Below are 16,459 nucleotides of genomic sequence, written 5' to 3' on the forward strand. Positions count from 1 at the left end.
AGGGCAACCAAATATAGCCAGTGGCAGAAAGGTTTGTGACTGGGAAATATATTCAGTGAAGAAGTTAAAATAAAAAGGGAAATTAAGCAGAAGATAGACACAAAAAGCTGGAGTAACTCTGCGGGACAGGCAGCATCTCTGGATAGAAGGAATGGGTGACGTTTCGGGTCGAGACCCTTCTTCAGACTGAGTCAGGGGAGAGAGAGATAGAGATAAGGAAATGTCAGGTGTGAAAACGAGACAAAGGAGATGCAGATCAAGGAAAATGTGGAAAAGATCATTGTTAGCTTAGAGAAGGTAACAACAAAGCAAGTGAATATAAGATGTAAATGAGGACAGTCAGACTGGTTGGAGAACTGGGAAGGGGGGGGGGTGGAAAGTGAGGGAAAGCAAGGGTTACTTGAAGTTAGAGAAGTCAATATTCATACCGCTGGAGTGTAAGCTACATGAGGGAAATATGAGGCGTTGTTCCTCCAATTTGCGCTGGGCCTCATTCTGACAATGGAGGAGGCCCAGGACAGAAAGGCCAGTGTGGGAATGGGAGGGGGAGTTCAAGTGTTTAGCAACCAAGCGCAGTCGCAGTTTAGCAATTGGGAGATCCAGTAGGTTTAGGTGGATGAGCGGAGGTGTTCAGCGAAACGATCGCCGAGCCTGCTCGCCAATATATTGGAGTCCACACCTGGAACAGCGGATACAATAGATGAGATTGGAGAAGGTACAAGTGAACCATTGCCTCACCTGAAAAGACTGTTGGGGTCCTTGGATGGAATCGAGGGGGAGATATAGGGACAGGTGTTACATCTCCTGAGGTTGCATCGGAAAGTACCTGGGGAGGGGGTGGTTTGGGTGGGGAGGGGGTGGTTTGGGTGGGAAGGGATGGGTTAACCAGGGAGTTGCAGATGGAACAGTCTCTGGAAAGCAGAATGGGGTGGAGATGGGAAGACGTGGCTAGTGGTGGGATCCCGTTGGAGGTGGCGTAAATGCCAGAGGATTATGTGCTGTAAATGCCAGAGGATTATGTGCTGCTGATGGGGTGAAAGGTGACGACGAGGGGGACTCTGTCCCTGTTGTGACTGGGGGAAGGGGGAGCAAGAGCGAATCTGTGGGATATCGAGGAGACCCCAGTGAGGGCCTCATCTATGATGGAAGAAGGGAACCCTCATTCCCTAAAGAATGAGGACATCTCAGATGTACTGGTATGAAACACCTCTTTTTGGGTGCAGATGCGGCGTAGATAGAGGAATTGGGAGTAGGGGATAGAGTCTTTACATGAAGCAGGATGGGAAGAAGTGTAGCTAGATGTGGGAGTAAGTGGGTTTATAATAAATGTGGACAGGACAACCTATTGGGCAGCAATATAATTAATGTGAAATGAATGTGCAGACACTATGTTGTACGGAAAAAGAAATAGCTACAGGGACAATGGATGTTTTCACATTTTGTGATAAGAGGGAGATGGTGGTATCAGTAGATGGTATACCATGCTAAATGCTTCCACACTGTCAAGGAATGCACTGTTTCTCTTTGTCTCCATTAAGACCAACTTGTACTAAAATTTGATCTGACAATTAACTAAGTGCTGTCTTAGATGAATCCAGATGCTTTGTTTCACACCTCTTGCCAAATCATTTTCAAATGAAGGTCTTCTTGAGAAAATAATGACTGGTGTTAGGGAATTCAACATTGTTTCAATCCTTTTTCAATTACGGAATGTAAGTTGCACAGCAATTTTAACTGTCCTTGTGAAATCAATCGTTTTGTTCTCGACAATTATTTATTTTATTATGTTATGACAGTCATATATAGTAGTGTGAAGAGTATCGAGATTCTGTACTTAAAAACCCAATCTTCAATTCTGCAAACAGCTCTCATCTCAGCATCCTTATGCAGAAATGTATATTGGGAAGCCGCATGTTTGGACTGTTAACATTGAGAACCTCAGCGATGTAGAAGAAGCACTGCGACAAATGATGAAACAAGAGGTATTTTGGGAACTATTAAATAATGTTGCAAAATGTTGCTTTATTAAACTGAAATTGTTCTAATAACTTCGTTTAGTTTATTATTGGTATGTGTACCAAGATACAGTGAAAAGCTTTGTTCTGCATGCTATTCAGTCAAATCATACCATACATTAATACAATCATGTAGTTGATAATAGAAGAACCTCTTCTGGATTATGTTGGGCAATCAGAGAATGACAAAGCAATCTTTTCCCTTTCTAAAAAAAATCCTGTTCTAATTGCAATATGCAGGAAATTCACAAGTATTGGAGTGGCAATGGGATCTGCTCCAATGTGTGTAACACTACCTTGGTAACATGAGCAGCCACAGAGAACTTGGATGCAAGTCATTCAGTGCAAATTGTATTTTGCCGTGAAAACAAGATCAATGCATTTAATGTTGCTAATTTCAGAATGGAAAGGGCAATATCAAGCTATTTTTGGATAACCCACGTTGGAGTACTGAAGAAATGTGATTGAGTGAAAAATGTTCAACAGTTACTAAAAAAATTGAAAACCAAAGGTTTTGTAGAAAGGTGGCCAAAGGAAGGTTGGATCCAACTAGTACCAAAACATCATAAAGACATGAGGCACCACTTTTAGTTTTGCCTTGTTTTAATTTCGAGGTACAGCATGGAACTAGCCCCTACGGCCCATCGTGTCCACACTGACCACTGATTACCCGTTCACACTAGTTATTCCACTACACACTAGGGGCAATTTACAGGGTCCAATTAACCTACAAACCCGCACGTATTTGAAATGTGGGAGGAAACCTGAGCCACCGGAGGAACCCATACGGTCACAGGGAGAATGTGCAAACTCCACACAGACATCACCTGGGGTCAGGACCGAACCTGGGTCTCTGGCGTTGTGAGGCAGCAGCTCTACCGCTGTGCCCTGTGCCACCATGAGATATCAAAGGAGCAATTCACTAAACATTATATTGTTGGCACCACAGTAATCGGAGATATTTGGAGAGAAATTAGAGAGGATAAAAATAGATAAACAGGAGAGACTTAAAAAAATTAGCAATGTTTAAAGTGAAAAAGTGAACTGGCTTGGATGAGGTTTATCTGAAGGTGCAGAGACTTTGGCTCCAGCTTTCCAGTCCTCCTCGAGCTCTGGAACATTGCCAGATATTCAGAAGACTGCAAACATTACAGTTGCTTAAAAGTGGAAGAGGGATAAAAACTACCATAGGTCCATTTGCTATGGGAAAACATTTAACAATAATTCAAGACAAAACTAATTTACTTGGAAAATTATGCATTAATAAATGTCATCCATCCCACAGATGTTAATTAAAGGCAAATTATAACTGATTAACAATGATGGTCAGAGTTGATACAGGTAATATGGTCAATATTCTGTGTATGATTTTTCAAAAAACAATTGGTTCATTAGCAAAATTGAACCTCGTGCAATTGAAGAGCACCTGAGAGGATGGATACAATATTGATTAAGGAACAGAGAACAGGCAATTTTGGTGAATGGTTGTTTTGCAAACAGGAAGGAAATATACAGTGATATCTCGACTGGAACCGTTTTTTTTGCATACATGTTAATGACTTTGAGTACAAGAGTTGCGGCATCATGTTACAACTGTACAAAACATTGGTGAGAGCACACCTGGAGTATTGTGTGTAGTTCTGATTGCCAAGCTATATGAAGGATGTCATTAAGTTGGAAATGGTGCAAATAAGATTTATAAGGATACCGGGACTGGAGTGTTTAGAGATACAGCATGGAAACAGGCCCTTCCACCCACCAAGTCCATGCTTACCATTGATCACCCGCTAGCATTCCATGTTATCATATCATATCATATATATACAGCCGGAAACAGGCCTTTTCGGCCCTCCAAGTCCGTGCCGCCCAGTGATCCCCGTACATTAACACTATCCTATACCCACTAGGGACAAATTTTTTTTTACATTTACCCAGCCAATTAACCTACATACCTGTACGTCTTTGGAGTGTTATCCTGATTTTTAACATTATCCCGAATGTTATCCCGATTTCTCATCCACTCCTTACACACCTGGGTGAATTTACAGAATTAACCTACAAACCTTTAGTATGTGGGAGGAAACCCATGCAGTCATAGGGAAAGGGGAGAAAGTAGTGAATTATATGGTTAACAATAAGAGGACATAAGTAGTTGGATGCAATAGGCAAGCATAAGCAGGATGCAATGAAACTCACAAGTACAAGGGACTAATGCATTTTTTGGGAAGAATGAGATACATGAAAACCAAATGTACAGTTTTAAATGGAAATGTAGACAAATGTACATTAAATGTGAGGATAACGTATACTGTCTAAAGTGAGTGAAGAATCAGGTTGTGAAATGATTTTTTTTGGAAAAATGTCAAAGCTTGTGAGACGTACTAGAATGGTAAAGTTTAGAGTTCAGTAGCGTGGGGAAAGCTATTAAACTGAGGTAATTATCTTTAAAGCAGAGAGGAATATGAACTGATAAAAGGTTGCGTGCAGTAAATGTGAAACAAAAACAGATAATGCTGCAATCAGGTTGGTGATCTGTTGTCAGGTGAAGATGATTTGATAGCGAAGCTCTATATCATGAAAGGTTTTAATACAGTAGAAATAATTGCCAGTGGCTAAATGAGTAGTAATCAGAGGGATTTAAGGTAATTAGCTAAAAAGGAATATTTTTTTTCCAGTCAAGTTGTTATGATATGGAAAGCATTGTGTGCAATAGTGATAGAAGGAGATTTAATAATTTTCAAAATAGAATTGGATAATGACTTGAAAGGGAAAAGATTTACAGAGTGGAACTAATTGACTTTTCAAAGTACTGGTACAGGTACAATGGGCAAATATCTTCCTTCTGTGCTGTATTATTTTTATATGAAAAATGGTACTAGTCCAATTCATAGTTAGCAATTTTTAAAAGCTAGGCAAGAAATTCTTACAAAATGTACCACTGGTCATATTCATCACACTTGCAATACTTGTGTTAGATTGCACTGAACTTATTCCAATTCTTCAATAACATTCATCCTTTGCAAAGTTTTAATCAATGGATTTGCAGGGGCATGACGTTCCCCCATTATCATCATGAACATAAAGGACCCTTGTATATGTATGAATGAGTATAATATGTAACTGTCCCTCCTAAAGCAATCATGTTTAAATTCTTAAATGTGTCCTTGGTTTAAGTCATTAGAGACTTTCGTTTCGTTGCATGATCTGTAAGGAGTGGAACGACAATTAAACTAACTATTATTATTATTATTATAACTATTACAATCTTCAGTAACTGTGGGTTTTGTTGCTGATACAAAACAAGATTCACTCCAATTGTTGTACTTTGGCTCCCTCTAAAGGTAACATTGAATTTTTCATAATGATTTCTCCACTTCGGAAAGAACTTACTGTTTACACATAATTTTATTGAGAACTCCCAATGCCATTCTTGCAAATTATGAAGCAATGTCTGAATAGTGGTCACTCTAGTGACTATACCATAGCAAGTGTTGGAAGTAATGGAAAGCATTGTAAATCTTCTTTGCAATGAATTAACACAAATCACTCAGCAGTTAAAGCAGCATATAGGGGGAAAGAAACAGATATTTCATGTCAATGTCCTTTTAAAAGATCTGGAAAACGTTAAAGGATTTCTGCAGGTACACAGAGCCAGGTGAATGGGCAATGGCAGTAGAAAAAGGGAGGTCTGGACAAAGATGGTGCACAGGAATGATTAAATGATAGAAGGGATAACAGTATGCAGCAAAATGTGACAAGCACAGAAAGATTAGTTCAGTTTTAGTTTATTGTCACGTGTAGAGAGGTACAGTGAAAACCTTTTGTTGCGTGCTAACCAGTCAGTGGAAAGACAACACGTGATTAGATCAAGGCCATGTGTAAATTGACATAGACATTTCAGTCAAAGCCTCATGAACATTGATTTGTACAAATGATGGCACCTCATCTAGCACAACCTCATCTAGCACACGCAATTTGCCTTTCCAATTTTAGAACAGTAAGGCAATACCAAACTTTGGATGCTATAGGTTCTGTTTCTGGTGCCATGGTTTACTTGCAATACACTTGTCTTTGATTTTAAACGTTGTGGATTCCTACTTTAAAGTCTTCAGTATAAGGTCTAGAGAGACCAATAGTGAGGAATGCAGCAGTTGAGTCATTACCTACAATTACTGAGAAAATATAAAAGATTCCTAGATACCATTTCAAATATCAACACAATTCTTTCTGTCTAATATTTCCTCCTGGATGAACATTACTAAGGCAGATTATTTGATCAATATTGTTTGTGGAAACTTGCTGTGTAAATACTGTCTACCTTTGATTACAATAGTAGCAACATTTCAAAAGGTACCCAATTTGGCCATAATGTAGTTTGGAACATAATGAGATTCTGACACCTTTATATGAAAGGTGCCAGTAGTTATGGGGAGAAGGCAGGAGAATGGGGTTGACAGGGAAAGATAGATCAGCCATGATTGAATGGCGGAGTAGACTTGATAGGCCGAACTGCCTAATTCGGCTCCTATCACTTATGAACTTATGAGTGCAAAATCGTTCTTTATTATAAGGTAATCAAGATTGTCAATGTTACAAAATAGTATTTATTTTAAAAACAGGTTAAGCCACATTTACCATATGAATTCACGTGTGAAGGAATGCTGGAAAGATTAAATATTTTCATTGAAAAACAGGTAAGATCAACATTTAACAAATAATATTTGAAGATTAATCTAAACACATCCAGTTTGCAAAAATACAACACATATACAATCATAGATCACAGAAATGTAAAGTACAGAAATGGGCTTGTTGACCTGACTCATCCATGCCCGTGATGTCTAACAACACTAATCACACTTGCCCTCAATTGCCCCATATCACCCTTCCCCATTCCTAATCAAGTAGCTGAACAAACACGTTTTAAATGTTGTAATTGGATCTGCCAGCATCACCCCTGGCAGCTTGTTCCAAATATTCACCACCTTCTATGAAATCTTCACTTTTTGCCCTTCACTTTAAATCTGTGCCTTCTAGACTCCTGTACACTGCGAGGGGGGAAAGATTCTGACTATCCATCCTATCTATGTTCCTCATAATCTTATAACCCTTTATCAGGTCACTCCAAGAACTTGACTCTATCGACCATCTCTACAGCAGCTCCATCCCCCTCGCTTGCTTAGGTCAATAGGTCTTGCACCTTGCTCATGTTAAGAGCAAGGTTGTGTAGGAAGGAACAGCAGATGCTAGTTTACACCGAAGATAAACACAAAATGCTGAAGTAACTCAGGGGACAGGCAGCATCTTTGGAGAGGTCTGAAGATGGGTCTCAACCCGAAACGTCACCCATTCCTTTCCAGAGATGCTGCTTGTCCTGCTGAGTTACTCCAGTATTTTGTCTATTTTAAGGGCAAAGTTGTTGTCTTGACACCATGGCTGTAGGTTCTCGAACTCTTTCATGTACTTTGTTTCATCATTGCTGTTGATCTAGCTGATGACAATTGGCAAACTTAAAGATCAGGTTGGTGATGTACTTGGTCACACAGTCATGGGTATACAGGGAGTAAACAGGACATTGAGCACAACCCAGAGCTCCTCCACAGACCTATCTTTCCCTTATGCAAATGGAAGAGGATTTAGATTTACGGGAAAACTGGTGTTGATGTGTCCATTAACAACCTCTCAAAGCAATTTGTTATGTCAATATTAAAGGTTCTGGGCAGTAATCATTGAGCCAAGTCAATTTATTTTTCTTGAGAACTGGATAGATGTAATTTCCTTCAAGCAGATGGGGACAGTAGACTGTTGAAGTGAAGGGTGAAGAAGCCGGTAAAAAATATGGCCAGATGACAGGCGCACGATTTTAGAGGCCGCCCAGGGAATCCATCTGGGCCAGCCGCATTCTGAGAGTTTATCCTCGTGAAAGCAGATCTGCCACCTGCCACCAAGATGTATGGGATAGAGCCAACAGGGGATGGGGGGACCTGCCTAGATAGATCTTTGCCTGTTCAAAACGGGCATTAAAGCATTAATATCATGCAACAGAGATGTGCAATTACCAGGGATTGCCCCAAATTCATCTTGTAGTCTGCCACAGTCGCCTGGCATCCATTTGATTAAATTGTGCCTCCAGCTTGTTTTGAAAGTCTCTCTTGATACACCTGATGGTTTTGCGGAGACCATACTTGGCTGCATCCCTCTTGAAAACCTTGGATCTGGACTCTAGCAGGGAGTGAATCTCCCTATTCATCTAAGATTTATGGTTAGGATAGACCTTAAATGTTTTGGTTAGAACACCATCATCAATGCATTTCTTGTTGAACCAGTGACAACTGATGTATTCTCATTCAGGCTGGATTGAGTGGTCTTGAACAAAGCACAAAGTGCTGGAAGAATCTATAGAGGGAATGAACAGGCAACAGTTTGGATCAGGACACTTCTTCAGACTGGTCTTGAGCATATTTCAGTCCACTGTATCAGGGCAGTCCTGAAGTGAACCTTTGGCTACATAGACCACTGCTGTATTACTTTTTTTGTTGGTGCCTCACATTATTCAGATCACTTTCAACTTCTATATCTTTTGATTCATCTCTATCAGCCTTATTACTGCACATTCTAAAATAAGGAGCAGGATACACACCTAATCCTATTTAGTCCAAGCAAATAGGATTAGCTTAGTTAGCTTAGATTGGCATCTTAATCGACATGAACGAGTTGTGCTGACTTGCCCATTTTTGTGCTGTACCACCCTAAGTCTATGATCAATGTCAAAGGTAGCTCTATCAATCTTCACAAGATTTATGCCCACTTTCATAGAAATTGAGAAAAAACTAATTAACATTCTGATTCGCAGTTATGATCATAAATATGTCATATTGTTGTACACATACATTCACTTATTATATATTTAGATATTGGGTGATTCTGAACTTCTGAACATTACACTTCCTAAAATGGACTGTATTGCTGTATCTAAAGAAATCTCCTAAGCTGTGGCAGAATTAGAAAATATTTCTCCTTTGTACTTCTGGTTTGGTATGTTCTTTTTACTGCATTCACTGAGAGTGATCACAACCTGATATTCAAAACTTTATTGCAGGACTTCTGCCTTCAATGGGAAATATGGCCACCTATTAATGCACTTATGGTTAAAATGGCCAAACCCTCTCAGTCATGTGTTGAAGTCTGTCAAAAGGATCAACTAATTTGTGAGCCTGCTTTCTTCTACCATCTCAACAAAGTGACTGAACTTAAGAGGTAAGAGTACTGCTCTGATTTTCTTTAGTCAACACCATATTTTGATTAGAGATGAATATTTACTTCAGACCTTATTTAGAGAACATATTTTTAGTCCAAGGAAATAACCAAATGATGTTTGTGTAAGGACTCTTTTCAAATTGAAATGCCTGACCCAAAACATCATCTGTCTATTTCTCTCAACAGATGTTATCTGACCCACTCAAGGTCCCAACATCTGCAATATCTTATATTGTCAAGAATCAAGAGTGTTTTATTGTCATATGTCCCAGATAAAACAATGAAATTCTTACTTGCTGCAGCACAACAGAATATGTCAATATAGTGCACTGTAAACAATATAATAAATGAGAGAAAAAGTTCAAAGTGTATTATATATATATATAATAACACACATATATATATACACACACACACACACACACACACGTACGTATGTTGCTGGACCTCACCATCTCCATCACAGGAGACAGACTAGTGACGGACATTTACTACAAGCCCACCGACTCGCACAGCTATCTGGACTACACTTCTTCCCACCCGGTCCCCTGCAAAAAGTCTATCCGCTACTCCCAATTCCTCCGTCTACGCCACATCTGCGCCCGGGATGAGGTGTTTCAGACTAGGGCTTCCGAGATGTCCTCGTTCTTCAGAAAACGGGGCTTCCCCTCCTCCATTATAGATGAGGCTCTCACTAGGGTCTCTTCTACATCCCGCAGCTCCGCTCTTGCTCCCCCTCCCCCCACTCGCAACAAGGACAGGATCCCCCTCATTCTCACCTTCCACCCGACCAGCCAGCGGATCCAACACATCATCCACCAACATTTCCGTCACCTACAACGGGACCCCACCACTGGCCATATCTTCCCATCCCCTCCCCTCTCTGCGTTCCGCAGAGACCGTTCCCTCTGTAACTCCCTGGTCCACTCGTCCCTTCCTACCCAAACCACCCCAACCCCGGGCACTTTCCCTTGCAACCGCACGAGATGCAACACCTGTCCCTTTACCTCCCCCCTCAACTCCATCAAAGGACCCAAACAGTCTTTCCAGGTGAGACAGAGGTTCACCTGCACCTCCTCCAACCTCATCTATTGCATCCGCTGCTCTAGATGTCAACTTATTTATATCGGCGAAACCAAGCGCAGGCTCGGCGATCGCTTCGCTGAACACCTGCGCTCGGTCCGCATTAACGCAACTGATCTCCCGGTGGCCCAGCACTTTAACTCCCCCTCCCATTCCCAGTCTGACCTCTCTGTCATGGGCCTCCTCCAGTGCCATAGTGAGGCCCGCCGGAAATTGGAGGAGCAGCACCTCATATTTCGCCTGGGCAGTTTGCAGCCTGGTGGTATGAACGTCGACTTCTCCAACTTCAGATAGCTCCTCTGTCCCTCCCTTCCCCTCCTCCTTCCCAGATCTCCCTCTATCTTCCTGTCTCCACCTATATCCTTCCTTTGTCCCACCCCCGACATCAGTCTGAAGAAGGGTCTCGACCCGAAACGTCACCCATTCCTTCTCTCCCGAGATGCTGCCTGACCTGCTGAGTTACTCCAGCATTTTGTGAATAAATCGATTTGTACCAGCATCTGCAGTTATTTTCTTATACGTATATATATATATATATATATATATATATATATATATATATATATAATACACACATGTACACATGAAAAACAAACAATAGTAGTGCAATAATAACAATAATAGTCTATTGTAGTTCAGAACTTATTTGAGGTTCTAGTGTTTAGTAGCATGATGGCTGTAAGGTAGAGGCTGCTCCTGATCCTGGATGTTAGTTTTCAGGCTTCTGTACCTTCTTCCCGATGGCAGGAGCGATATGATTGTCATAATGTTAGTCCATATAAATGAACAAAAGACATCAGCAAACAATTCTGGGTTTTTTTTCATAAAGTATGTGCTACGGTAAACATAGAAAACTTTCAAAAAAATATTTCAGTCGTCCTTACAAAACGAGGGGGGGAATCATGAATCAATCAAGATATTTAGCTATTATTTTATTAAACATGTGACTAACTGAGCAGCAATAGTGTTATACAATTTAAGTAACCAAAGTATTGTTTTCATTGTAAAGGAGTAACTCAGTAGAAACATTTATGAAAATAATGTAATAAATCCATTTTGTGATTTATAAACAAATTATTTTCTCACAACACCTTTTTAGAAAGTAAAATATGTTTAGTACATTTAAATTTACTCCAGTTAAATTCTACCACTTTGGGGCAAGCTTCCCAGTTCAGTTGATGACACTTGCATGAATATAATCAGTGCAAACCAAACTTCTGCAAATGATCAATGAGATATGGAACAACACAAAAGCAAAAAGGTTTCATGGGACGAATTAACAGAACTTTGGGTTAACAAGTCTGCTAATGATATAACAGATGTCTGTATTCTTCTATGAACAAAGTTCATTCTGATTGCTATACTAGGTCTACCTCAAACAAAGATAAACACAAAAAAATTACACTTGTAATTTCTAATGCAACATGCCAGAAAAATTGTTTATTTCATTTTATTGCCCTTTGCATGACCTCAGAAAACAATATCTTCCAAATATTTGACATATTATAAAGGGTAAAATGAAATGTATTGGTGTATGTTTCTGAATATTCCATAGGTCTGCAGGAAGCAATACCTGACATTTTATACATGTAAATGTCAATAGCATTTGTGAAAATAATGTACTTCTTTTTCTAGATATGGGATAATGTGCAATACCTCAGAAAAGAAGCATGATCTATATCTGCCAGCATTTAACCCACAGAACCAAATGTGTCTGCTTCAGTCAGATTATTTACTCTTCAGCTGTGCAGGATCACATGAACTTTACAATAGAATCTGTCCATGCCGTGATTATGTCAAAGGGCAGGTTGCATTCTGCCAGGCATGTGTAGAAAGAAAAGAGCACAATTAATCTGCATGTTTACAGAAACTGAAGAAGCAACTACCTTCAAACAATTTAACAAGCATGAATCCAACAGCGACAATGCATTGGTAATCAGATGCATAATGAACAATGTTCTTGTAGATCTCACTGAACAAGAACTCGCTAGAACACAGGAAACTTAGAAATTGACAAAATATTAAGAAAATCCAAAAAAAATTGCAGATACTGGAAATCTAAAATAAACTCAAAAAATGCTGGAAATACTCAGCAGATCACTCTTCCAACTGAAACTTTAACTCTGTTTCAATTCGCACAGAAGCAGCTTGACCTGCTGAGTATTTCCAGCATTTTCTGTTTTTATTTTGCCAGAATCTCTCACTGTCATTATGCAACTTAAAAATATCTTTTATTTTTAAAAGATTCACTCCATCCATTCAATTCTGGAAACTATGTTTTTATTCGCAGCTTTGCAAATTCTCATAAAGGTAGCTTAGGCGTGACATGAAGAATTTCACATTCTGAACACATCTAAGGCATGCATTAATTGTGATATTACATCTAAAGAGCTCAAACTTTTGAAATTGTACTGCAAAATCAGATTTTGGAAGAATCAAATTTGGTTCTGAAGTGCAAATGTATCACGAGTTCTATGCTATCGTAATATCTTTCCAATATTTTGAGCATTTTTTTAAATGTACAATTGATTTTAGTGAGTAGCGAGTCAGAAATAGACCAGATATGTCTTGTACAAAATGCTGGAGTAACTCAGCAGGATAGACAGCATCTCTGGAGAGAAGGAATGGGTGATGTTTCGGGTCGAGACCCTTCTTCGGAAAGGTGTCTTGAAGATCACCGATAACCAGATGGGCCTTTCCAACAACCAAATCATCTGAAGACACATGTTTGAATTTTGTTTATGTACAAATAATAGTTTAAAAATCTATAATTACAAAGCTAGTATCATTCATGATTACCATTGATACAATCTCACTGGTTCACTAATTTACTTTAGGGAAGAAAACTTGTGGACCTTACCTAGTCAGTCGATTGGTGTCTTTACACCCATAAAAAGTGGTGGACTCCCAACTGTCTTCTAAAATAGCACAGAAAGATAATTAGTTCATGGGAACATAGGACAGACACTAAAATAAATGTCTACCATTCTGTACTTTTCAGCAAGTACATAATGGTGCATACAATAACTGCAACTCCCACATAGAATATGGACTTTCACTGCCAAGCAAAACACGACCAACCTGCAAATGAAATAGAAAAGCAATGCCAATAGTTAAATTAGTCACCAGCTCAGACACTGACACACACAAAGCACATTAATTTAAACATGGGAACGAAGCAGCAGACCATCTGTATAATGATAAAGGTTACCTTATTGAAGAGAGCAATCTGGTATTCTGGTGGAGTTTACGAGGCAGATATTATTGGGCCAAATTTCACCAATACTCTGTGTGTGAGCAGGGATACACTTTAGATTTGCTTTATTTCAGATATTGCAGAAATGATCAACTATGATTTGTTGCTATTTTGAAAATAAATGAAAGGTCACCTCCACTGTACCATTTTGTTCTTGGTTCTAAAAATACTACGGTTTCATGCCAATTCCAGATTTAAGCACAAAATATGTACTGAAATTTAATTTCTACATGTAGGGGGTACTGTATTATCAGAGGCGTTGAGGAAAAATAAATATTATTGGAACTTATGGCCGGGTGGATTTTCCAATAAAATTCCCACAAATTAAAATATAGATCAACTTGTCAAGATCTGGTTATATTTGTAAAAAATTATAATCTGCTCATTTAAGAGTCATTTTTTTTTTTTTTATGTAAATAAGATCAAAGTGATAAGGATTTTATTTAAGCTGTTTTTCATTGTGTGCTATTAAGAAAATAGAAATACTTAGCAACAATGTCATGTCTGCCTAAATTATGAAGAGCTTCGAGCATAAGTCCTTCAACAATGGTATGTATGTAGCCAGCTGGCATAGATGGTGTAAAATTCCACAACTAGGAAACCAGTAATCATTGTAAATCCAATTGATCGTGCTCCACTTGGCCTCATTATCAATAAAGATAACAAATCTTCATCCTCTAAAGTTGATTATGCAACCGGAGGACGTGATGGCATAGCACATACAAAGCAAGGAAATTGATTCACAAAAGAATCAGAGACACATTAACCAAATTAGTTCAATTAAACATTATTTTAAATTAGCTAGAAATTAGCAGTATGATATGTTCACAAAACCCATAATACATGTTCAATATAGTGTTATTATTCATTATGGGTACATAAGAATGTTTCCTAAAAAAAATCTGAACGAACAATTGTACTATCATATTTTGCTTATTTTGACAGACCAAATTTGCATGTGCTGAAACTATAAAATACCACACTTCTTTATATGACTATATGTAGGTGTGAGCAAAAGTACTGAATCTATTTTTTATATACACCCAAGCAATTTCTCATATTAATCCTTGCAAGTTTTAAACAAATGGTTGTTCTTCATTACTGTGTTTTAGCATGAAAGATAAATATAAGTATATGTAAATCCTAAACTAAATCCCATTATAGCTGGTAGCGATTGTGTTCTATTGGTTACTTGAAATCACTATGTTGTTAATATTTAATATGCAAGGAAAATTATCACTTATCTAAAAAAAACTGAAATGTTTTTGTTTGTTGATATTATATTAGAAATGGTGATTTTGTATTTACAATGCTGAATATTTTCTATATTTATTTTGAAATTTGTTACTGTTGGTGAGCTATTACTAGTGTATATCTGCTCGTTTTTAAAATATTCTTGTTCTTCTCATGCTATGACTGCTGGACAGTTTTTGACATATTTTATTTTACTCAGGGTTTTCTAATAGATTTGTGAATATATCCTGTGGAGTACTTGAATCTTAAATTTCAGAAAGTTTCCAAGTTTGATCCTTGATCTATATTGTTAGCTAATGTGAGACAGATTGGGTTCCACTATACACTCAATGTCCTTAGGTTAAAAAATGTGCATATACCAAAATTTTCAATTCTAATTGGACTGAAGTGATCCACTAGCTTTGTGCATATAAAATGCGAGAAGGATTGAGGCCCGCTTTCCAACATATGGATTCAATGTAAATAATGAATACTGGGGTTAAGTGCCTAAAGGTATTTGCCAATAACAATACATCTCATCAAGAATTTCAGTGCCTCGAGGAAAGAGAGGAAAAAGATGTGTGTCTACCTTCAAAAGAAAAATTAAAGTATTATATTAGTTTATTAATTAGTATGGTACAAATAAACACAGTATAATATTATATTATCTGGGTGGAGAGAGCGAAAAGGAGAACCCATCTGCAATAATTCCAAAGCTTGTTCCGCTCTCAGCATAAGATATGCTGTCAAGACATTGGAAGAAAATACTAAACATTTTGATATTATTTGATTTTTCAATAATCTAAATTGAAGCAACTTTCAATGGGCGGTAATCTGGCAGCATAATTCATCTACATAATTACAGAAACTATCTAATTACCAGAAAGTGATGATGACAATCTACTAAAATATTTTAAAATGCATGATATATACATTAGACTGTTCTGCAAATGAGTTAGTTAACCATTCCATTCCAACTTGGTCCTTTCATCTAAAGAACTAAATTAATGCAGTGCAACAAACAGAATGATGCAGATTTTACAGTCAGTTGCCAATTAATGCTAATTGCTGCTGAACTCTAAGAAAATTTCCCACAGACGTGGCACAGATCACTGGCACAGACGTTATTTCTTCACAGCTAGCAGGTCTAAATGAAAAATATTGCAACATGGTTAATAATGTAAACAGTTTATAGAGCTTGACACAAAGATTTAAAGCATGCATGTGTTATTTTACTGCTTTTTTATAGGTATGTTTAATTATCTCTGGTTATTGCACTTTATGTGTTCAGACAATCTTTATCCGTGTAAAGGATACACAAAATGCAATTGGTAAATTTATTTTACTGTTGTTAGACAATATTCAAGAGTTATAGAAATAAGTGGATAGGAGGTATTAAATAAAACATGAACCAATCTTTAAAATAAATCTGTTCACACGTTTAGCTTCTACTAATATTTGAAACCTATCATCAGGTGGGGGAGATTCTGATTCCTTACCATTACACTATGCAGGGAAAGAGCATAGATCAACATTCATGGTCATCGTCCCTTAATTAAATCTTTGTTATGAGATTAGGGAAGGCATTAATTGACCATCTCCTGTTGTAACATTG

At 38.2% G+C, this 16,459-nt stretch overlaps 1 protein-coding gene across 1 annotated transcript in view; it reads left to right on the forward strand.

Annotated features, from left to right (window-relative positions):
- Positions 1-12,347, forward strand: part of LOC144605867 (alpha-1,6-mannosylglycoprotein 6-beta-N-acetylglucosaminyltransferase A-like) — an 85,844-nt gene extending 73,497 nt beyond the window's left edge. The window contains exons 16-19 of the mRNA XM_078421497.1: positions 1,866-1,982; positions 6,635-6,709; positions 9,115-9,272; positions 11,991-12,347. Coding sequence (XP_078277623.1) covers positions 1,866-1,982; positions 6,635-6,709; positions 9,115-9,272; positions 11,991-12,207 — 567 coding nt within the window. The 3' untranslated portion in view covers positions 12,208-12,347. The remainder of the gene's footprint in view (positions 1-1,865; positions 1,983-6,634; positions 6,710-9,114; positions 9,273-11,990) is intronic.
- The last annotated feature ends 4,112 nt before the right edge of the window (positions 12,348-16,459 follow it).

Source organism: Rhinoraja longicauda, chromosome 2 (genome assembly GCF_053455715.1).
Source record: "Rhinoraja longicauda isolate Sanriku21f chromosome 2, sRhiLon1.1, whole genome shotgun sequence".
NCBI lineage: Eukaryota > Metazoa > Chordata > Chondrichthyes > Rajiformes > Arhynchobatidae > Rhinoraja > Rhinoraja longicauda.